General features: G+C 44.0%; 1 protein-coding gene across 1 annotated transcript in view; it reads left to right on the top strand.

Moving 5' to 3' along the window:
• Positions 1–25,597, top strand: part of LOC126483907 (adenylate kinase isoenzyme 5) — a 454,419-nt gene that overhangs the window by 382,924 nt on the left and 45,898 nt on the right. The window contains exon 8 of the mRNA XM_050107178.1: positions 19,309–19,487. Within this exon, the coding sequence (XP_049963135.1) occupies positions 19,309–19,487 (179 nt within the window). The remainder of the gene's footprint in view (positions 1–19,308; positions 19,488–25,597) is intronic.

A 25,597-nucleotide genomic window follows, 5' to 3' on the forward strand; every position in this document is an offset into this window, starting at 1 on the left:
TGCTTTCTTTGGGATTGGAATTATTATATTCTTCTTGATGTCTGAGGGTATTTCGCCTGTTTCATACACCCTGCTCACCAGATGGTAGAGTTTTGTCAGGACTGGCTCTCCCAAGGCCGTCAGTAGTTCCAATGGAATGTTGTCTACTCCGGGGGCCTTGTTTCGACTCAGGTCTTTCAGTGCTCTGTCAAACTCTTCACGCAGTATCGTATCTCCCATTTCATCTTCATCTACATCCTCTTCCATTTCCATAATATTGTCCTCAAGCATATCGCCCTTGTATAGACCCTCTATATACTCCTTCCACCTTTCTGCTTTCCCTTCTTTGCTTAGAACTGGATTTCCATCTGAGCTCTTGATATTCATACACGTGGTTCTCTTATCTCCAAAGGTCTCTTTAATTTTCCTGTAGGCAGTATCTATCTTAGCCCTAGTGAGATAAGCCTCTACATCTTTACATTTGTCCTCTAGCCATCCCTGCTTAGCCATTTTGCACTTCCTGTCGATCTCATTTTTGAGACGTTTGTATTCCTTTTTGCCTGCTTCATTTACTGCTTTTTTATATATTCTCCTTTCATCAATTAAATTCAATATTTCTTCTGTTACCCAAGGATTTCTACCAGCCCTCGTCTTTTTACCTACTTGATCCTCTGCTGCCTTCACTACTTCATCCCTCAAAGCTACCCATTCTTCTTCTATTGTATTTCTTCCCCCATTCCTGTCAATTGCTCCCTTATGCTCTCCCTGAAACTCTGTACAACCTCTGGTTCTTTCAGTTTATCCAGGCCCCATCTCCTTAAATTCCCACCTTTTTGCAGTTTCTTCAGTTTTAATCTACTGGTCATAACCAATAGATTGTGGTCAGAGTCCACATCTGCCCCTGGAAATGTCTTACAATTTAAAACCTCGTTCCTAAATCTCTGTCTTACCATTATATAATCTATCTGATACCTTTTAGTATCTTTCCGTTAGAGCTCTGATTTCTCTTATTTTATTATGATGATCATTTCTCCCTGCGTAGCTGGGTGTCAACTAAATATTTTCGCATTCGGAAGAGAAAGTTGGTGATTGAAATCGTAAATAGATCTCGCCGCAAAGAAAACTGCCTTTGTTTCAGTGACCGCCACCCCCAAGTCGAGTATCATATCAGTGACACTCTCACCCCTATTGTGCGATAACACGAAACGAGCTGCCCTTCTTTGCACTTTTTCGATGTCCTCCTTCAATCCTACCTTGTAAGGATCCCACAACGCGCAGCAATATTCCAGCAGAGAACGGACAAGTGTAAGGTAGGCTGTCTCTTTAGTGAGTTGGTCGTATCTTCTAAGTGTTCTGCCAACAAAGCGCAGTCTTTGTTTCGCCTTCCTCACAATATTATCTATGTGGTCTTTCCAATTTAAGTGGTTCGTAATTGTAATTCCTAGGTATTTAGTCGAATTGACAGCCCTTAGATTTGTGCGATTTATCGTATATCCTAAATTTATCGGATTTCTTTTTGTACCCATGTGCATAACCTCGTACTTTTCTTTGTTTAGTGCCAATTGCCACTTTTCGCACCATACAGAAATTTTATCTAGATAATTTTGTAATTGGAATTGATTGTCTGATTATTTTACTAGACGGTAAATTACAGCATCATCTACAAACAATCTAAGGGGGCTGCTCAGATTATCACCTAGATCATTTATGTAAATCACGAACAGCAGAGGGCCTATGACACTACCTTGCCGAACGCCAGATATCACTTCTGTTCTACTCGATGATTTACCGTCTGTCACTACGAACTGTGACCTCTCTGAGAGGAAATCACTAATCCAGTCACACAACTGAAACGATACTCCATATGCACGCAATTTGATTAATAGTCGCTTGTGAGGAACGGTATCAAAAGCCTTCTGGAAATCTAGGAATATCGAATCGATCTGAGATCCCTTGTCGACAGTACTCATTACTTCATGGGAAAAAAGAGCTAGTTGTGTTGCACAAGAACTATATTTTCTGAATCCGTGTTGGTTATGTATCAATAAGTCATTTTCTTCAAAGTGATTCATAATGTTCGAGTAAAGTATATGCTCCAAAATCCTACTGCAAATTGAGGTCAGTGATATGGGTCTGTAATTCAATGGGTTACTCCTATTTCCTTTCTTGAATACTGGTGTAACCTGTGCTACTTTCCAGTCCTTAGGAACAGACCTTTCGCCAAATGAGCGGTTGTATATGATTGCTAAGAAAGGTGCTATTGCGTCTGCATACTCTGAGAGGAACCTGATTGGTATACCATCTGGACCGAAAGACTTGCCTTTCTTAAGTGATTTGAGTTGTTTCGCAACACCTAAGGTATCTACTTTTATATCACTCATGCTAATATCTGTTCTGGTTTCGAACTCTGGAATATTTACTTCGTCTTCTTTCGCGAAGGAATTACGGAAAACTGTATTTAATAACTCCGCTTTAGTGGCCCCATCATCGGTAACATTTACATCGCTATCGTGCAGTAACGGTATTGACTGTTTTTTTGCGACTGGTGTACTTTACATACGACCAGAATCTCTTTGGATTTTCTACCATATTTTGAGATAATGTTTCATTGTGGAAACTATTAAAAGCATCTCGCATTGACGTCCGCTCTAAATTTCGAGCTTCCGTGAAACTTAGCCAGTCTTGGGGATTTTGCGTTCTTCTGAATTTGGCATGCTTTTTTCGTTACTTCTGCAAGAAAGTTCTGACTTATTTTTTGTAACATGCTGGATGAGTCCCGTCTCTTATTAACTTTTTGGTATGAATCTGTCTATTGCTGTCGATGCTGTATCTTTGAGTTTGAGCCATATCTGGTCTACACTTACATAATTAACTTGGAAGGATTGGAGACTCTCTCTTAGGAAGATATCAAGTGAATTTTTATCTCCTGTTTTAAGTAGATATATTTTGCGTCTATTTTTAGTGGTTTTAGTTGATATGGTTTTAAGCCTCGCTAGAATGACCTTGTGTTCGCTAATCCCTGTATCCGTCATGGCAATCTTTATTAGATCAAGATTATTTGTGGCTAAGAGGTCAAGTGTGTTTTCGCAACCATTTACAATTCGTGTGGGCTCATGAACTAATTGTTCAAAGTAATTCTCAGAGAAAGCATTTAGTACAATGTCGGAAGATGTTTTCTGCCTACCACCGGCTTTGAACATGTATTTTCGCCAACAAATCGAGAGTAGATTGAAGTCTCCACCAATTATAACTGTATGAGTGGGGTACTTATTTGTAATGAGATTCATGTTTTCTTTGAATCTTTCAGCTATTATATCGGTCGGGTGGTCGGTAGAAGGATCCAATCATTATTTTGGTACGGCTGTTGAGTATAACCTCTACCCATAGTAATTCGCAGTAGTGCTGGCTGTGAACTAGTTGTGGATGAAGGTGGAGTTGTCGTCCGATGATGTCCCCTATGTGCTCGGTGATCGATTAAGCCAATGTAACATATCGAGTCCCTGTAAAGCATGTTGGGTTACAACAGCGGAATGTGGGCGAGGGCTGTACTAACAACCCCCGAAAAGCTGTTCGTGAATGGCAGAACAAGAGATTGAATGAGACTGACGAACAAATTTGCAGTCAGGGTGCGTGGGATAATCACGAGAGAGCTCCCGCTGCCATACGAAATCGCACCCCAGACCACAAATCCAGGTGCAGCTGCAGTTTGTCTAGCGCGCAGACAGGTTCGTGGCAGGCCCCCGACTGACCTCTTTCAAACCAACAATATGTCCTCAGTGGCACCGAGGCAGAACCAGCTTTCATTAGAAGACGCAGCGAACCTCCACCCTGCCCTCCACTGAGCTCTCGCTTGACACCACTGAAGTCGCAAATGGCAGCGTTTTGGGGTCAGTGGAAGTTGCGGGCCGTCTTGACCAGTGCTTCCCTTGAAGCAACGGATTTTTAACAGTTCTTTGTGTCGCTGTGGCACCAACTGCTGCTCACATTGCTGCTGCAGACACAATACGATGCGCCAAAGCTCTACGCCGAACACGATAGTCTTTCCTTTCGGTATTGCCACGTGGCCTGTCGGAGCCCGGTCTTCTTGCGACTGTACAGTCTCGTGACTATGACTGCAAGCAGTCATGTACAGTGGCTACGTTTCTCACAAGTCAGTCTGCAGTATCGCAGAAGAATCATCCAGCTTCTCGTACACCTATTAAACGACCTCGTTCAAACTTTGCGAGGTACTGATAATGGCGTTTTTTCCTCCTTAAAGGCATTCTTGACTAAAATCAAATCCCCAAGTCCAACCTCTACGGCGACTAACGCTGACGACGTGTGTTTAAAGCAAAGGTGATCTGCATAATCATAGTGGCACCACTAGCGCCACCCTTATGCGACTGGCGCAAAATTTGAATCGACATCTTCTTTCAGATGCAGAAACACGCCTACCAACTTTCGTTTATGTCGCACAACTGTTTCCTGGTGTTACGATTTTTTTTGCGTCAGTGTAGATATCAATCTGAGTGGTGTTAATGAACAGCTGAAATCGATAAAACTGAACACAGATACAGCGCCTGATTGAATCTCTATCACATTAGCCGAACTGTTTGGTGCTTCAAGAGGCACCGTATCGAAGATCTATACAGTACAAAGCAAAGCGGAAAAAATTAATCCAATGTCACAATATGCACAAAAATGTGTGGTGTGTGATCGTGACAGACTGTCATTGAAGAGGATTGTGATGAAAAATAAAAAGGCTTCAGCTGAAAAAGTCACTACTCAATTGAATTTCGCACTCGCGACTCCTGTCAGCAGTAAAACAACAGGAGGGTACCTCCGTAAGCAGTGCAATGCAGGACGAGCTGGAATTCTGCCAATTACCTGTGATGCAAATGCCCATAAGAGGAAAACTTGGTGCCGAAGCCATGAAATTTGGACTATGGAGCAATAGGAGAAGCTCATTTGGTCGGATGAGTCGTGTTTCACACTGTTTCCGACTTCTGGCAGAGTTTACGTCCCAAGAGTGAAACACGGCGCGAATTCGGTGATGATCTTCGCAGCCATACCGTCGTATTCCATTGGCCCCTTGGCTTCTCTGCAAGGTCACATTACTGCCACGGATTATGTGATTATTTTGGTTGATCAGGTCTATCCCATGGTACAATGTTTCTTCCCAAATGGCGTTACCCTAGGCCAAGACGACAGGGCCCCTTTTCACGTAGCTCGCATCGTCCAGTACTGGTTTTGTGTGTGAATTACTGAGGGACCAAACTGCTGAGGTCATCGGTCCCTAGACTTACACACTACATAAACTATCTTACTCTAAGGACAACACACACAAACCCAAGCCCTAGGGAGAAGTCGAACCTCCGGCGGGAGGGGACGCGCAGTCGTGACATGGTGCCTCTAACCGCGCGGCCACTCCGCGCGGCGCAATGGTTTTGTGAGGGTGAGTTTGAATTGTCTTATTTCCCCAGATCTCATTGTTATGGAACCTTTTCGGTATACTTTGGAGAGAAGGGCGCCTGACCGCTACCCACCTACATCATCGTTACTTGAACTTACCATATTTTGCAGGAAGAATTGTATAAATTCCCTTGAAAACTACACATGACCTACACTACTGGCCATTAAAATTGCTACACCAAGAAGAAATGCAGATGATAAATGGGTATTCATTGGACAAATATACTAGAACTGACATGTGATTACATTTTTACACAATTTCGGTGCATAGATCCTGAGAAATTAGTACCCAGAACAACCACCTCTGGCTGTAATAACGGCCTTGATACGCCTGGACATGGACCCAAACAGAACTTGCATGGCGTGCACAGGTACAGCTGCCCATGCAGCTTCAACACGATACCACAGTTCATCAAGAGTAGTGACTGGCGTAATGTGACGAGCCAGTTGCTCGGCCACCATTGACCAGACGTTTTCAAATGGTGAGAGATCTGCAGAATGTGCTGGCCACGGCACCAGTCGAACATTTTCTATATCCAGAAAGGCCCGTACAGGACTTGCAACATGCGGTCGTGCATTATCCTGCTGAAATGTAGGGTTTCGCAGAAATCGAATGAAGGGTAGAGCCACGGGTCGTAACACATCTTAAATGTAACGTTCACTGTTCAAAGTGCCGTCAATGCGAACAAGAGATGACCGAGACGTGTAACCAATGGCGCCCCATACCATCACGCCAGGTGACTTGCCAGTAGGGCGATGACGAATAAAGCTTTCAATGTGCGTTCACTGCGATGTCGCCAAACACGGATGCGACCATCATGATGCTGTAAACAGAACCTGGTTTCATCCGAAAAGATGACGTTTACCCATTCGAGCACAAGGGTTCGTCACTGAGTACACCATCGCTGGCGCTCCTGTCTGTGATGCAGCGTCAAGGGTAACCGCAGCCATGGTCTCCGAGCTGGTAGTCCATGCTGCTGCAAACGTCGTCGAACTTTTCCTGCAGATGGTTGTTGTCTTGTAAACGTCCCCATCTGTTGACTCGTGGAGCGAGACGTGGCTGCACGATCCGTTACAGCCATGCGGATAAGATGCCTGTCATCTCGACTGCTAGGGATACGAGGCCGTTGGGATCCAGCACGGCGTTCCGTATTACCCTCCTGAACCCACCGATTCCATATTATGCTAACAGTCATTGGATCTCGACCAACGCGAGCAGCAATGTTGCGATACCATAAACCGTAATCGCAATAGGCTACAATCCGACCTTTATCAAAGTCGGAGACTTGATGTTACGCATTTCTCCTCCTCACACGAGGCATCACAACAACGTTTCACCAGGCAACGTCGGTCAACTGCTGTTTGTGTATGAGAAATGGGTTGGAAACTTTCCCCATGTCAGCACGTTGTGTGAATGCTCTGAAAAGCTAATCATTTGCATATCACAGCATCTTCTTCCTGCCGGTTGAATTTCGCGTCTGTAGCACGTCATCTTCGTGGTGTAGCAATTGTAATGGCCAGTAGTGTATATTTATCCAATCCCAGACCACTGGAAGCTGCTTTGAATGACAGTACTATTCCTACACCTTATTAGGCACGGTAATGTGATGTGTTATTCAGGTTTTCGTATTTTTGTCTACCGCCTGTATATTGTCACTCTCAGGTTACCTGGCTGACGGAAAGGTCGTCGCCAAGGCAAAGATAATAGCCATCGAGAGCGGCTCTTGGATCTGAATAACGTTGAAACTGCGTGCCGAACCTCGACTCGAAGCCAAGCCTTTGTATTTCGCGGCAGCTGTTTTACCAACTGAGCTATCTAGGCACAACGCACTACGCATTTTCTCAGCTTCAAGTTTAGAACTGAAACTTGGATTTCGATTCCTGGATAGATCGTTCGTCAAGTGCATTGACTGCGGGAGTAAAGCTCCGGATTTGAATCCTGTGCAAACGTACTGCTCAATTGCGGTATTCCAAAGGAACCATCTTTACAATCCTTTCATTACTTTCTCCTGTACATTGCTTAACGCAAGAATTTTGGGAATCGTGACGAGGCACCATCTAGAATAGCTTTATCTTAATTATCCTTTATCTTCATTAACCTATGCGATATAGATATCTCGTGTTTTTACAACAATTTCGCCATTGGCAGTAATAGAAGACAGCAGTGTGGAAATAACGGTTTATTGCTGCATGTGCATAATTTATTACGAAACGCTTGAGTTCATGGAATGTTGTGTACGTTGGTGTTGCCAAACGACTATTCAGATCTCACGCCAAAATCTATTTAGTCACGGATACTATCATCATGCAGGTGTGTGTACAAACAGTGACCACATTTCCGCAGTGTTGAATACAGTACTCGAGGTCAACATTTAGCTTTTTGACTGTACGGTTCTTCGTGCGGTTGGAGGTCTGAAAATAATACACGTAAAACAAGACCTCACGCTACGTTTATTGAACTCTGTCACGGACTGTTGTTCTACAATCTTCTGGCAGAGGCAGCATTTCTCTTTCCTCATAACTTACAGAACTCCTCAACCCCTCATCACTGTTTTATGTGCGCTTATATAACTCGTTTTCTTAAACAGCTGTTTTTAGTATCTCAGTTATTATCCACAACTGTTTCAAGAAAGAAACAATTTCAGTGTGTTACAAGGAACATTACATTTTCTCACCTAATTCACTTAATTACATAAACACATCTGCTCTACTTTAAAGTAATTACTGAGGAAGAATTAGCTTTGTAGCTCCATAACCTTCCTCAGCGACACTTTACAGTTTTACAGTTGATCAAATTTTTATGAGAGTGGAACTCTAAGGATAAGTTATTGTTTTTCTAGAAGCCATTAACAATGAATTTCTATTGCAGTTGTAACATTGTTACAATGCCATTTTCATTACAATGTGCAATATGAATTTTTTTAGTCATCGGTCATCTGAGTAAGAATGCGAAAAACCGATCTGTCAAAACTGATATCTCCATAATAACCGAGTTTCTTGATATCTTTTTGGTCTCGGTTATAGTAGGATTTTTTATTAACAACCAAATAAAAAATCGGAATATCAATTAGAAATAGCAGCAGTGCAAAAATTTTTCGTTTTTAAATAAATCTTTTTAAAAAAAGGTTTAATTTTTATTCGTAAAATTTACATCGTTTTGAAATATAGCATTATTCTAAGAAATTAGAAGAAACAATCAGTGGCATTTTAATAACAATGGCGACAGAAACGGGCAACGAACACATGGCATCAGAATTGGTACAGCATTGTTGAGAGGATAATGTCCTTGTTGCTGTGTGTCGTGGCTTAAGACACGCATGTACGCGCAGTGTGGAAGACCTGCCCCCACCTGTTCTATACGCTGGATTCTCGCTGTCGTCGCCGATCATCCGTTGTATTGTAACGTGGCACCAACCCTTGTCTGGATATATTTTTACGAAATGACTTAGCAATGAAGTACAATGTTTAATTTGCTTTAAAAGATTAAATATTTTTTGTACGATTTCTGTGAAATAATAAAAGGGGAAGTAAATTATGGTAACAGTAATAAATTAGAAACTTAACAACACTTCATTCATAGTATGCAAAAAAAACAGGAAGTAGCTCATCTGCTTCCTGTGTCTACGTAATATGCCTTTATCTGTTTGTAGTCGTTGAAGACGGAAAAACAGAGTTCATCAACCTAAGTTTTTACCCTTTAGCACTGACTATTTGTAATGCCGAAATAGTGGTACGATTTTTTAATGGAGTTCCAAAAAATTAGAATCAGTAAGATACTGATGATTTTTTGTAGTATCCAACCACTTACCAGTTTCCGAGAAAAGGAGCGAACAGTAGATGGGCTAACTTTTCTTTTATTTGCCTGTTCAATGTAATATTTTAATTCTACGTAACTTGAAACTGAGAGAGTCAAAATTCTCCAATCTTCGTTAGATTTCTGCGTTTATTATAAAGAATAATAGAAATAAAAAACGGAAACTCGATTATTTCATAAACCGGTTATTTTTAACGATTTTAACAGTCGTGGTAATCTGGGATGGGGAAAAACCGACTTAAATGGAAACCGGTTGTTTCAGCGATAACAGTAGTCCCTAGCGCTGAGTAGACTCGACTGCGCCCATGGAGAGCGAGCCCACTCTGGAGCGAAAATCTTGTCCTGGGCTGGCTTAGGCCAAAGTACACAGTTGTTTTTACTGTTTTGTATGCAACACTTAGACAACGGAATTCCAGTTGTAACAAAGTTACCTCTTACTGATCGGAAAGTTAACTCTGCATTACTCTTAGCAATGACCATGTCTACGTATAAATAATTACATCATTATAGTTTCTGTTAGGTTGCATTTACTTCAAAGTTTTTACTGATGTTAACAGATTATCGAAGGCTGATTACACTATAACCAAGTTAGCTGACATGCAGCTTTGTCGTTGATGTCGGAGGAGAGTCAATATTTCCCCCAGTTATTGCATCCTGGACCAGTATCGTGGCCGCCATGTTGTCCCATCCCCACTCCTATTGATTTATTTTTGTGGGAGGGAGTAAGACGTTTGACAATCGAGACACTGATAGACGCTCCATAACAGCTGGTTGCCCGTTCGGCTGAAGCTTCAGTTATTATTCGTGAAACACCTGGGTGCTTTGAGTGTGTTAGACAATCATTAGCACGCAGATGTCTGTTGTGCGTTAATGTAATTGAATGACGTGTCCAGTAACACCTCTAAAACAATTTTCGTCGCACGGTAGTGTGATCACTGTCTCTGAACATCACAGGCATCAAAATCTTCTCATACCCCTAGCGAGGAATAGGTGTACCTGTGACATTTCTGTCACTTGCGTAAAGTGTTTCGTCTTATCTTCTCTAAAAAATCTAAAATTTTGTACGAGTAATTTTTTGTATTCTATATAATTGTGTGCTTTCCTAATGTAAGAGTTGTCCTGTAAGATAAAAAATATTTGGAATTCTACGTCTACATCCATACTCCGCAAGCCACCAGACGGTGTGTGGCGGAGGGTACTTTGAATACCTCTATCGGTTCTCCCTTCTATTCCAGTCTCGTATTGTTCGTGGAAAGAAAGATTGTCGGTATGCCTCTGTGTGAGCTCTAATCTCTCTGATTTTATCTTCATGGTCTCTTCGCGAGATATACGTAGGAGGGAGCAATATACTGCTTGACGACTCGGTGAAGGTATGTTCTCGAAACTTCAACAAAAGCCCGTACCGAGCTACTGAGCGTCTCTCCAGTAGAGTCTTCCACTGGAGTTTATCTGTCATCTCCGTAACGCTTTCGCGATTACTAAATGATCCCGTAACGAAGCGCGCTGCTCTCCGTTGGATCTTCTCTATCTCTTCTATCAACCCTATCTGGTACAGATCCCACACCGGTGAGCAGTATTCAAGCAGTGGGCGAACAAGTGTACTGTAACCTACTTCCTTTGTTTTCGGACTGCATTTCCTTAGGATTCTTCCAATGAATCTCAGTCTGGCGTCTGCTTTACCGACGATTAATTTTATATGCTCATTCCATTTTAAAACACCCCTAATGCCTACTCCCAGATAATTTATGGAATTAACTGCTTCCAGTTGCTGACCTGCTATATTGTAGCTATTATGCTAATATGGAGAACTTTAAGTAAAATATAAGACACTAACGTGCTTTCAGTATTTAGTAGAAATGACTTTACAAAAACTTAAATGTTACAGTAAAAGAAACTATGTAAAATGACTATGATCTCAGAAAAGACTTCTGAGTCCAGCAATAAATTCCAGTATAATGAGTTCCATTTTTTTTTTAAATTCAGCTATCGAAACAGATTTAGTACTGTTTCGTCATGATACTAATGTTTATGATTCGTCGAACATTTCGGCTGTGAGATTATCTCCAATCCATGCACTTTTGGTTGCATTATGTCCTCGATGAGATTTAAGACTGACAGCATTTGTCACATTAGTGAAAAGAAATCAAGTGAGGGTATGTTAATCTACACCTTATTAGTGGAGACTATTGAGATTATACCTGACTCCGTAGCCGAGGTCAGCGCCGCACGCTTTTGCTCGACTCGGAGGTATGCCGGTTTGCATCTTAGTTGTAGAAAATGTTCACTTCCATTATTTGGCCGGCAAGGTGCAACGGCGCGATTGTTATTGTTCATCCTACAGAAATGTCCTCTCACCTTGCGGTGATCACGTCTTCTGCAGTGTACACACGCCTTCCTAGTTACAAGCGATTCAGTGTTGCTCGACTGGACAAGCTGTAGTAGAACCAGTAGCACTAATTGCATACGCAGGTTGCATTAAAGATATTCGGTTTCAAGTTAACTGAGCTGTTAAATGATAGTTTTCGAGTGAAAACTTCAGTACCTTTATTACTCGTTTGATACAAAAACCTCGCCAAGCCCGTTCTAATCTTAAGTTACAATTTCAACACCTACATACAATCACTGCAATCGTAATAGTCAGCTCGTGGTATCTAACCGAACCAGTTACCAAAACGATTACAAAACGCAAATAATCAGCTCATGGTATCTAACCGAAAAGATTACAAAACGCTAATAATCAGCTCATGGGATCTAACCGAACCAGTTACCAAAAAGATTACAAAACGGACTGTCCGTGGCAGAATGCTCGCTGAAATATTACACAATTCGATCCTTTCGAACGTTCAGTTCCCGGCCCCGACTTGCACAGCACGCCACATGGATTTTAGTTTGTTCAGAAGTCACAGTTTGCATATAAAAATCGGGATTTCATGTGTTCATCTTTCTCACACGTTCGCGCTCATTTTGCGGCATTCCACGGTCAAGTTTTACTCATTGTTCCACAAAATTATTACATTTATTCAGATCTCCTAGTGTACGCATCCAGATATGTTGTTGGCTGAGCTCTGAAATTTTGTTAGACCTCAAGAAGCAATTCTTTAGCCCACAAAGTACGCGTGGACGTACTGTGCTTTGATAGGCTGATATGCATCACAACCAATCCGATATTAATATTAAACCGTGCAATCCCGCGTCTTTTGTATATGACCAAGCAAAACTTAATAACTTTTATTACTAGTTTATTAAATGGACCAATTTAGAAAATCCAAAAATATCAAATAACTGCCTGTATTTAAAAAAACGAACTGTCGTAATATGTTTCTGATTTTCACAGTACCGTAAACTGGCTAGTTGCACTTCACAAACTTCCCCTGAGTGTGAACCACTCTGCAAAGCCACAGTTCTCACGCCAACTATACTCAGTTAATAGACATACTACTTGAAATTGTTGCTGGATCAGAGTGCATATCCGTCAGGCTAGAACAATGTCCCATTGTCTGTACTTACAGGGTGTTTCAAAAATGACCGGTATATTTGAAAAGGCAATAAAAACTAAACGAGCAGCGATAGAAATACACCGTTTGTTGCAATATGCTTGGGACAACAGTACATTTTCAGGCGGACAAACTTTCGAAATTACAGTTGTTACAATCTTCAACAACAGATGGCGCTGCAAGTGATGTGAAAGATATAGAAGACAACGCAGTCTGTGGGTGCGCCATTCTGTACGTCGTCTTTCTGCTGTAAGCGTGTGCTGCTCACAACGTGCAAGTGTGCTGTAGACAATATGGTTTATTCCTTAGAACAGAGGATTTTTCTGGTGTTGGAATTCGACCGCCTAGAACACAGTGTTGTTGCAACAAGACGAAGTTTTCAACGGAGGTTTAATGTAACCAAAGGACCGAAAAGCGATACAATAAAGGATCTGTTTGAAAAATTTCAACGGACTGGGAACGTGACGGATGAACGTGCTGGAAAGGTAGGGCGACCGCGTATGGCAACCACAGAGGGCAACGCGCAGCTAGTGCAGCAGGTGATCCAACAACGGCCTCGGGTTTCTGTTCGCCGTGTTGCAGCTGCGGTCCAAATGACGCCAACGTCCACGTATCGTCTCATGCGCCAGAGTTTACACCTCTATCCATACAAAATTCAAACGCGGCAACCCCTCAGCGCCGCTACCATTGCTGCAGGAGAGACATTCGCTAACGATATAGTGCACAGGATTGAGGACGGCGATATGCATGTGGGCAGCATTTGGTTTACTGACCGGTCATTTTTGAAACACCCTGTACATACTGCACACCAACGTGAATAGTTGTTTTGTTGCAACTTCACAATTCACCCAATGATATTAGAAATTCTGATGGAATGTTATCGAGCCCTTCTTCCTTATTCGATAATAAGCCTACCAACGGTTTTGTAAATTATGATTCTAATACTGGATCCCCTATCTCTTTTGTATCGACTCCTGTTTCTTCTTCTACCATGTCATCACTGCCTCCTCATAGAGGCCTTCAAAGTATTCTTTCCACCTGTCCGTTCTCTCCTCTGCATTTAACAGTGGAATTTCCTTGGCCCTCTTAATGTTAACACCCTAGCTTTCATATTCACCGAAGGTTGTTTTGACTTTCCTATATGCTGAGTCAGGCCCTCGACAATCATTTCTTTTTCGATTTCTTCACATTTTTGATGCAGCCATTTCGTCGTAGCTTCCCCACACTTCCTATTTATTTCATTTCTCAGCGACTTAATTTCTATATTCCTGGATTGCCCAAACCGTTTTTGTAATTCCTTCTTTCATCGATCAATTGAAGTATTTCTTCTGTTACCCATGGTTTCTTTGCAGTTACCTTCTTTGTACCTACGTTCTTCTTTCAATCTTTCGCGACTGCATCTTACAGATATGTCCAGCCATTCCTCTTCAAATGAACTTACTAGTGATCTGTCCCTTGTCGCAGTACCTATAGCCTCAGATAACTTCAAGCGTATGTCTTTATTCTTAAGTACTTCTGTATCCTACTTCTTTGCGCATTGCTTCCTCCTTACTGGTCTCTTAAGCTTCTGCCTACTTTTCATCGCTGGTAAATTGTGATCTGAGTCTACATCTGGTCCTAGGTATGCCTTACACTCCAGTATCTGATTCCGGAATCTCTGTCTGGCCATGATGCAATCTAACAGAGATGATCCAGTAACTCGTGGCCTTTTCCAAGTGTACCTCTTTCTCTCGTGATTCTTGAACAGAGTATTCGCTATTTTTAGCTGAAATGTGTACCAACCCCATATTCTCGCGTAACCCTTTCTTCTTTCCCTAAGGCCGCATTCAAGTCTCCCGTGACTATTAGATACTGCATTTACATAGTTGTAAGCTGATGGAGTAAGATGCCTGGCTGCCATTGAATAGCAAATGTGATAAGTATGATAGTCTTGCATTGTTGCTTATGTAATCACTCCTTTCAGTGGAAGTAATTGGCATCTTGTAATGCAAAACAGATGCCATAGAGTGAAGGGACTGTCTTACATCATGTAAATGTGGTGTCAAAGAACTGACAAATTTATATTGTGTATGGTGATCGCATAACTCAGGGCTGTATACATGTACTGATGTACCCGTTAAATATCGCCATGTGCTTTCTCTGTCACCTCAGTTTCGGCTTCCGTCATCGGCTTGTATATCTGAACTATCGTTGTTCGGGTTGGTTTACTGTTGATTCTGACGAGAGTAGCCCTATCACTGAATTTTTCACGGTAACTCATTCTTTTCTTTATCTTCCTAGTCACAACGAATCCTACTCGTATTTTACCATTTTCCGTTGCTCTTAATATCACCCTGCACTCATCTGAGCCGGCCCGTGTGGCCGAGCGGTTGTAGGCGCTCAGAGCCATTTGAGCCATTTTGAACTCATCTGACCAGAAACTCTGACTTCTTGCCATTTTACTTCTATGATTCCCACTATATTAGTATTTCCATTTTAGATATTTTTCGGTTCAGATCCCGTGTCCTGCGGATACACATTATGTGTCTTTAATGTAGTAGTTTCCATTGCCTTCTACATCCTCATTCCGTGGATCGCTGCTGATTCTTCCGCCTTTGGGGGCAGTTCCCCATCCGACAGCAAGAGAGTGTCCTCAACTTTTGTCCGCTTCTCTACCATTTTAGAAAAGGTCATTGACTGAATGAGGGTGACTTCCTATCTTCGTATGCCAGAAGTCTTCGGCTGCCACTGGTGACGATTTTTATTCAGAGTTCAAGCGGTTGCGGGGTTCACACCTGAGGCAGAGGACGTTTTGATTATTAATCACCTATACCGTTCTATCCACGGCCAGAAAACAAACTTCTGTGAAGGATCTTCAGTGCATGGACATGAACTGGGAAGAAGATGAAAACCTGGCAGCTGATTGTGTTCGCTGTGTGTCATAGCTAATAAAACCGTAATGGTCGCGCGGTTCCAGACCGTAGCGCCTAGAACCGCTCGACAACCTCGGTCAGCCCATATGACATAAATTTCAACTTGATCATCTGCCCGTTTCTGAGAAAAATGTATCTTGAGAGACATACAGACGGACAACAAAGTGATGCTGTAAGGGTTCCGTTTTTTACTGAAAGAGATTTGGAACCCTAATAATTAGCAAACAACCAAATAACGTTGAGAATTCAATGAAAGTTCATGCAAATACACATGTCTTTTCATCATATTACCTTTCAAATGTTGTACAACAGTGTGTGATTCAAAAGTTTCAAGACTTAACTCAGAACTAGAAATTTATTGGACATTTAATTACAGCGGAATAAAATTCTTCAGAATATGATCCTTCAGCATCAACACAGCGCTGCCAGCGCGTCTTCCACTGTTCATACCCCTTCTGGAAGGCCTCGGGCGTCATGCTGTCGAGGACTCTAGTCAAAGCCTGCTGGATGGCGTCGATGGAGTCGAATCCCTTCCCTGTTAGGCTTGTCTTGATTCGGTGGAAAAGGAAAAGGTAACTTGGAGCCAAGCCAGGGCGGTAGGGTGGCTGCGGCAGTGTTGTCACGTAGAGCTTGACGAAAACTTCGGCGGCGGTGCGCGACGTGTGAGAAGGCGCGTTGTCGTGGTGGAGAATCCAATCGTCCTTGATTGCCAGGCGGACATGGCCAACTCGATCCCTCAACTCGACAGTCATTGTTTAAAAGTTACCGCATTCTCTCCACATTTTGATCCGTTCAGCCTGATGATGGCCTCCCAGAGCGCGTTGCAGTCATGGACTGTGCGGCTGATCCCGGCGGAGGTTCGAGTCCTCCATCGGGCATGTGTGTGTGTGTTTGTCCTTAGGATAATTTAGGTTAAGTAGTGTGTAAGCTTAGGGACTGAATGACCTTAGCAGGTAAGTCCGATAAGATTTCACACACATTTGAACATTTTGTTGCCTCCCAGAGCGGTTGTCGTCTTCAACATTCCAGCGGCCATCTTTGAAACGTTTGTGCCACATGGAAACCATTGCACGGGACATGGCTTCTTCCTTAAAGGCCTCTTGAATCATACCGAGAGTCTCCGTGGCGGTTTTGTTCAGTTGCACGCAAAACTTAATCGCATAGCGCTGCTCCATTTTCGCCTGTCCCACTTTTCGACCGAGGTCAATGACACGCACTCACGCTGCAAGCGATGCAACTGCCGCAGCGTCAGTTTGTTGCCTGAGACCCCCCTCTACTTCCGCCACCCGACGGAACCGGTCCACGCGCGCTCCCCTACTCAGAAATGAATCAGTCTTGAAACTTCTGACTCACACCTTGTATGCCGCGCGGGATTAACCGAGCGGTCTCAGGCGCTGCAGTCATGGACTGTGCGGCTGGTCCCGGCGGAGGTTCGAGTCCTCCCTCGGGCATGGGTGTGTGTGTTTGTCCTTATGATAATTTAGGTTAAGTAGTGTGTAAGCCTAGGGACTGATGACCTTAGCAGTTAAGTCCCGTAAGATTTAACACACATTTGAACATTTTTGAACAACTTATATGCATGAAATTATGTGAATAGAGCTGAAAAAGTATCAAGTAAAAGAGAAATATGAGCGAGACTAGATCCAGTGATCCACCGATTACGGAGCTTGAACGCTAACCACCTGACGACCGCCAAATCGTGATCAAGGTCACGACGCACCGGTACTTCAATGACACGTAAAGTGATTCTTCGGTTTTCTGGAAATCGTCTAAGTAGTAAGGTGTACAATTTGCACATTATGTTGCTCTAATGGACTGTTAGAAGTGTGCGAAGTTTGAAGTAAATGAAATCCGTAATCTGAACCTAGTTCCCTCTTCCTGTCAGAAAATATTCCTACATCTACGTGACTACTCTGCTATTCACAATAAAGTGCCCGGCAGAGGGTTCAATGAACCACCTTCACGCTGTCTCTCTACCGTTACACTCTCGAACGGCACACGGGAAAAACAAGCACTTCAATTTTTCTCTGCGAGCCTTGATTTCTCTTATTTTATCGTGATGATCATTTCTCCCTATGTAGGTGGGTGCCAACAGAATGTTTTTGCAATCGGAGGAGAAAACTGGTGTTTGAAATTTCATGAGAAGATCCCGTAGCAACGAAAAACGCTTTTGTTTTAATGATTGCCACTCCAATTCACGTATCATCTCTCTGACACTATCTCCCCTATTTCGCGATAATACAAAACGAGCTGCCCTTCTTTGTACTTTTTCGATGTCATCTGTCAGTCCCACCTGATACGGATCCCACGCCGCACAGCAATACTCCAGAATAGGGCGGACAAGGGTAGTGTAAGCAGTCTCTTTGGTAGACTGTTGCACCTTCTAACAAGGGAACCCCCCTATCGCACCCCCCTCAGATATAGTTATAAGTTGGCACAGTGGATAGGCCTTGAAAAACTTAACACAGATCAATCGAGAAAACAGCAAGAAGTTGTGTGGAACTATGAAAAAAATAAGCAAAATATACCAACTGAGTAGTCCATGCCAAAGATAGGCAACATCAAGGATAGTGTGAGCTCAGGAGTGCCGTGATCCCGTGGTTAGCGTGAGCAGCTGCGGAACGAGAGGTCCTTGGTTCAAGTCGTCCCTCGAGTGAAAAGTTTACTTTCTTTATTTTCGCCAAGTTATGATCTGTCCGTTCGTTCATTGACGTCTCTGTTCACTGTAATAAGTTTAGTGTATGTGTTTTGCGACCGCACCGCAAAACCGTGCGATTAATAGACGAAATGACGTGCCTCTCCAATGGGAACCGAAAACATTTGATCGCAAGGTCATAGGTTAACCGATTCCTCCACAGGAAAACACGTCTGATACATTCTATGCGACACTGGTGACGGCATGTGCGTCACATGACCGGAATACGTTGTCGACTCACCTAACTTGTACACTTGGCGAATGGGTAAAAAGATTCCTCTACCTTGCCCGATTTAGGTTTTCTTGTGGATGTGATGGTCATAAATTAAATAAAATAAACTAATCTTCTCGCTCAAGGGAAGACTTGAACCAAGGACCTCTCGTCACGCAGCTGCTCACGCTAAGCACGGGACCACGGCACACCTGAGGTCACACTCTCCTTGATGTCGCCTATGTTCGCGCATGGACTACTCAGTTCGTACATTTTGCGTACTTTTTTCATAGTTGCACACAACTTCTTCTTGTTTTCTCGATTGACCTGTGTTCAGTTTTTCAAGGCCTATCCACTGTACCAACTTATAACTAAATCGGATGGGGGTGCGATGGGGAGGTTCCCTTGTAAGTGTCCTGCCAATGAACACCCTACAAAACGTTTTGTCATTGAAATTCGGGTTCATTCTGTGTACTGGAGTTGTTTTTCCTGCCTTTATTGTGTCCGTGTGTTTATTTGAAGTGAGTGTGTGTGTGGCCGGCCGAAGTGGCCTTGCGGTTAAAGGCGCTGCAGTCTGGAACCGCAAGACCGCTACGGTCGCAGGTTCGAATCCTGCCTCGGGCATGGATGTTTGTGCTGTCCTTAGGTTAGTTAGGTTTAACTAGTTCTAAGTTCTAGGGGACTAATGACCTCAGCAGTTGAGTCCCATGGTGCTCAGAGCCATTTGAGTGTGTGTGTGTGCTGCTGTGCAGGCGGTCCGGGCAGCAACAAGGCGGCGCTGTGCGACAAGGTGGTGCGCGCGGCGGCGGGCTGGGCGCACTGCAGCGTGGGCCGGCTACTGCGGGCGGCGGCCGAGGCGCCGGGCAACAGGAACGCAGAGGACGCGCCCCAGCTGCGGCAGGCCATCGCCGCGGGAGACATGGCGCCGCAGGTACGCCGTCGGCCCTGATCTACCATCTAAAATAACGCGCTACATACGCTATCTGATAAAAAGTACACTACTGGCCATTAAAATTGCTACACAACGAAGATGACGTGCTACAGACGCGAAATTTAGCCGACAGGAAGAAGATGCTGTGATATGCGAATGATTAGCTTTTCAGAGCATTCACACAAGGCTGGCGCCGGTGGCGACACCTACAACGTGCTAACATGAGGAAAGTTTCCAACCCATTTCTCATACACAAACAGCAGTTGGCCGGCGTTGCCTCGTGAAACGTTTTTGTGATGCCTCGTGTAAGCAGGAGAAATGCGTACCATCACGTTTACGACTTCGATAAATGTCGGATTGTAGCCTATCGCGATTACGGTTTATTGTATCGCGACATTGCTGCCGCCGTTGGTCGAGATCCAATGACTGTTAGCAGAATATGGAATCGGTGGGTTCAGGAGGATAATACGGAACGCCGTGCTGGATCCCAACAGCCTCGTATCACTAGCAGTTGAGATGAGAGGCATCTTATCCGCATGACTGTAACGGATTGTGCAGCGACGTCTCGATCCCTTAGTCAACAGATGGGGACGTTTGCGAGACAACAACCATCTGCACGAGCAGTTCGACGACGTTTGCAGTAGCATGGACTATCAGCTCGGAGACCATGCTTACGGTTACCCTTGACGCTGCATCACAGACAGGAGCGCCTGCGATGGTGTACTCAACGACGAACCTCGGTACACGAATGGCAAAACATCATTTTTCCGGATGAATCCAGGTTCTATTTACAGCATCATGATGGTCGCATCCGTGTTTGCCGACATCGCGGTGAACGCGCATTGGATGCGTGTATTCTTCATCGCCATACTGGCGTATCACCCGGCGTGATGGTATGGGGTGCCAACGGTTACACGTCTCGGTCACCTCTTGTTCGCACTGACGGCGCTTTGAACAGTGGACGTCACATTTCAGATGTGTTACGACCCGTGGCTTTTCCCTTCATTCTATCCCTGCGAAACCCTACATTTCAGCAGGATAATGCACGACCGCGTGTTGCAGGTCCTGTACGGGCCTTTCTGGATACACAAAATGTTCGACTGCTGCCCTGTCCAGCACATTCTACAGATCTCTCACCAATTGAAAACGTCTGGTCAATGGTGGCCGAGCAACTGGCTCGTCACAATACGCCAGTCACTACTCTTGATGAACTGTGGTATCGTGTTTGAGCTCCATGGGCATCTGTTCCTGTACACGCCATTCAAGCTCTGTTTGACTCAATGCTCAGGCGTATCAAGGCCGTTATTACGGCCAGAGGTGGTTGTTTGGGTACTGATTTCTCAGGATCTATGCACCCAAATTGCGTGAAAATGTTATCACATGTCAGTTCTAGTTTAACATATTTGTCCAATGAATACCCGTTTATCATCTGAATTTCTTCTTGGTGTAGCAATTTTAATGGCCAATAGTGTATGAGGACAGTTATAAGTAATGCGGAATAGTCCAATAGGTGTCAGAAGAGGCGGATGAGCCAGTGTAAAAGGGTACAGGGTGGGGGAAGGGGGATACTGTGTTGTCAGCAGAGAAGCAGTAACAGCAAATGCGTCTCTCAGGAGAGCTCAGTGATTTCGAACTTGGACCAGTCGTTCGATGAAATCTGGTAATAAATGCATCTGTGACATTTTAGCCCTTCTGAGGCGACCAAAGTCGACTGTTGCTGATGCGATTATGAAGTGAAAATGATTAGATACAACCAGACCTAAATCAACGTCAGGCAGGCCTCATATACTGACGAAAAATACAGGAACTTAAGCTCAAGTTTACAAGAGTAGTTGACTATGCCTCTGTCGATATGTATCCAGTAGGACAGTTTCTAATGGGAGAGCGTCTTTATGCTACACACAGGTGAGAAAAATCATGGGACAGCGAAATGCAAATATACGGATGGCGGTAGTATCACAGACACAAGGTATAAAATGGCTGTACATTGACGGAGCTGTCATTTGTACTCAGGTGATTAATGTAAAAACGTTTCAGACGTGATTCCGGCCACAGGATGAGAATTAACAGACTCTGAAGGCGGAATTGTAGTTGGAGCTACACGAATGGTACACTCCATTTCGGAAATCGTTAGGGACATCAGTATCCCGAGATCCTCAGTGTCGAGAATCACCACAGCCAACGCAGTGGCCGACGGCCTTCACTTAACGGCCGAAAGCAGCGGCGTTTGCATAGTCGGTGCTAACAGACGAGCAACACTGCGTGAAATAATCGCAGAAGTCAATGTGACAGGTACGACTAACGTATCCATTAGGATCTATCAATCTATCACTTGAGCCTTGTCCCGCAGTTACGCAGGGTCAGCCATCGTTAATCGGATTTGGCATGTTAATGTTTAAGGGGTGGCCAGATGCCCTTCCTGCCGCCACCCCGTACCCCCCAGGACGGAATTAGTGTACCCCAACTGTCTGTGGCGAGTATAATCCATGGAATAGTGCGACAGTGTTCAGATGTCTGCGAGACATGTAACTGAGGCGGAAAATGGGGACCAGCCCGGTATTCACCTAGGGGGATGTGGAAAACCGCCTAAAAACCTCATCCAGGCTGGGCGGCACATCGGCCCTTGTCGTTAATCCGCCCCGTTAATTAGATGAGGGACCGGCGCGCCTATCCGAGTCCAGGAAGCTGCGCGTTAGCGCTCTCGGCTACCCTGGTGGGTGTATCCGTTAGGATAGTGCGACGAAATCTCGGTTTATGGACCATGGCAACAGATGATGCTAGTGCCTTTGTAACAGCACGTCATCATCTGCAGTGTATCTCCTGGGCTCATGGCCATTTCGGTAGGACCCTACACAACTAGAAAACGGTGTTCTGGTCAGATGAGTCCCGATTTCAGTTGGAAAGAGCTGATGATGATGTGGTTTGAGTATGACTCAGATCCCGCGAAGCTGTGGACCCAAGCTGTGAACAGGGCACTGTACAAGCTGGTAGTGGCTCCCTTGTGGTGTGGGATGCATTTACATGGAATGGACTGGGTTCTCTGGTCCAGCTGAACCGACCGCTGACTGTAAATGATTATTTCAGGCTATGTGGAGACCATGTGCAGCCGTTCCCAAGCAACGATGGAATTTTTATGGATGACAATGCACCATGTTACGAGGCCACAGTTGTTCGCGATTGGTCTGAAGAACATTCTGGATTTGGGCACCCAGATAGCCGGACATGAATCCCATCTAACTTGCATGCGACACAATCGAGAGCTCATTTCGTGCACAAGTGCACAAAATCCTGCACCGACAACACTTTCGCAATTATGGACGGGCCGGCCGCTGGTGGCGAGCAGTTCTAGGCGCTTCAGTCTGGAACCGCGCGACCGCTATGGTCGCAGGTTCGAATCCTGCCTCGGGCATGGATGTGTGTGATGTCCTTAGCTTAGTTAGGTTTCAGTAGTTCTAAGTTCTAGGGGACTGATGACCTGCGATGTTAAGTCCCATAATGCTCAGAGCCATTTGAACCATTTTGAATTATGGACGGCTAAAGAGGCAGCATGGCTCAATATTTGTGCAGAGGACTCCAACGACTTGCTGAATCCATGCCACATCTAGTTTCTGCATGACTCCGTTCCAAATGAGATGCGACACGATGTTGGGTTTAAGTAGTTCTAAGTTCTAGGGGACTGATGACTGGAGATGTTAGTCCCATAATGCTCAGAGCCATTTGAACCATTTTGAATTATGGACGGCTAAAGAGGCAGCATGGCTCAATATTTGTGCAGGGGAGTCCAACGACTTGTTGAATCCATGCCACATCTAGTTTCTGCATGACTCCGTTCCAAATGAGATGCGACACGATGTTGGGTTTAAGTAGTTCTAAGTTCTAGGGTACTGATGACCGGAGATGTTAGGTCCCATAATGCTCAGAGCCATTTGAACCATTTTAAATTATGGACGGCTAAAGAGGCAGCATGGCTCAATATTTGTGCAGAGGACTCCAACGACTTGCTGAATCCATGCCACATCTAGTTTCTGCATGACTCCGTTCCAAATGAGATGCGACACGATGTTGGGTTTAAGTAGTTCTAAGTTCTAGGGGACTGATGACTGGAGATGTTAGTCCCATAATGCTCAGAGCCATTTGAACCATTTTGAATTATGGACGGCTAAAGAGGCAGCATGGCTCAATATTTGTGCAGGGGAGTCCAACGACTTGTTGAATCCATGCCACGTCGAGTTTCTGCATGACTCCGTTCCAAATGAGATGCGACACGATGTTGGGAGGTATTCAGTTAATTTTATCACCTCAGTGTAAAGTCACTATAAAGAAAATTCTAAAGATAACAGACTACAGCACAATATGTGTAAAACAAAGCGCATCGCTATAGTTAGAAGGATGCTGATCGAAATGCGTTTGGCAGTCAAGAAAGAAATGCATAATGCCTTCATTGACTACCGTAGCAGAATATTGTTAAATGATTTTTCAGATTGGATTGGATTGGATTGTTTGGGGGAAGAGACCAAACAGCGAGGTCATCGGTCTCATCGGATTAGGGAAGGATGGGGAAGGAGGGAAGGAAGTCGGCCGTATCCTTTCAAAGGAACCATCCCAGCATTTTCCTGGAGTGATTTAGGTAAGTCACGACAAAACTAAATCAGGATGGCCAGATGCGGTATTGAGCCGTCGTCCTCCCGAATGTGAGTCCAGTGTGCTACCACTGCGCCACCTCGCTCGGTCTGATTTTTCAGAAAACCCAACCATATGTAAAGGCTGTTAGTGTGCAGCCACTAATGCACTAATGAATTTGAGACTCGAAAATCAAAACTAGAAATGCTTAATTCTGTCTTCAAATGTTCCTCTACAAACGAAAACCAATATTCCCACAATTTAATTCTCACTGCAATGAAAAGACGAGTGAAATGTTTATCAGTGTCAGTGGCGTCGAGAAATAGCTGAAATCGTTGAAACTGAACAAAATCACAGGAATCCTTATCAGATTCCATACTCAATTCGCGACTGCGTTAGTCCCTCTCTTAACTGTAATCTATCGCAGATCCCTTGAACAAAAAACTGTAGCCAGTATTGGAAGAAGGCATAGGTCACACCCTTCTATCACGACGGGTAGTAAAAGTGACCCACAGAACTACCGTCCAATATCCTGTACTTCAGTTCGTTGTAGAGTCTTTGAAAATATGGAGCTCAAACATAATAAGGTACCTAGAACACAACAACCTCCTCCTTGCCAATCACCTTGGATTTCGGAAACATAGATCATTTGGAACCCAACTCGCCCTTTTTACACATGACATCCTGAGAGCCACGGCTTAAGCCTGTCAGGTAGATTCAATATTTCTTGATCGCTGAAAGGCATTTGACTCTTTATTACACCTATGCTAGTTATCAAATGTGCGATCATAAGGGGTATCAGACGGAATATGTAACTGGATTAAGAATTTGTTGGTACGGAGGACGCAGTATGTTTTCTTCGATAAAGAGTCATCCACAGCTTTGGAAGTAACTTCGGGTGTACACCACGGAAGTGAGTTGGGACCCTTGCTTTTCACTTTGTGTATTAATGACCTTTCGGATAAAATTAATAGTAAACTCAGACTTTTCGCAGATGATGCAATATTATCTACAGTAAAAATAGATGTCGTGTGACTAGGGCCTCCCGTCGGGTAGACCGTTCGTCGGGTGCAAGTCTTTCGATTTGACGCCACTTTGGCGACTTGTTCGTCGATGGGGATGAAATGATGATGATTAGAGCAACACAACACCCAGTCCCTGATCGGAGAAGGTCTCCGACCCAGCCGGGAATCGAACCCGGGCCCTTAGGATTGAAATTCTGTTGCTCTGACCACTTAGCTACCGGAGGCGGACGTTACCTACAGTGAAGTACAGTCTGAACGAAGATGTACAAATAGTCAGTCAGACTTGACTAGATTTCAAATTGGTGCAATGATTGGCAGCTTGCTTTAAATGGTCAAAAATCTAAAACTGTGCACTTAATAAAATGAAAAAAAACATATTATTCTACGAAAATAATATTTCTGATTCACACTTGAAATCTGTAAATCCATATAAATACTTGGGCGTTACAGTAGGAACGTGAAGTT

Source organism: Schistocerca serialis, chromosome 6, assembly GCF_023864345.2.
Source record: "Schistocerca serialis cubense isolate TAMUIC-IGC-003099 chromosome 6, iqSchSeri2.2, whole genome shotgun sequence".
Taxonomy (NCBI): domain Eukaryota; kingdom Metazoa; phylum Arthropoda; class Insecta; order Orthoptera; family Acrididae; genus Schistocerca; species Schistocerca serialis.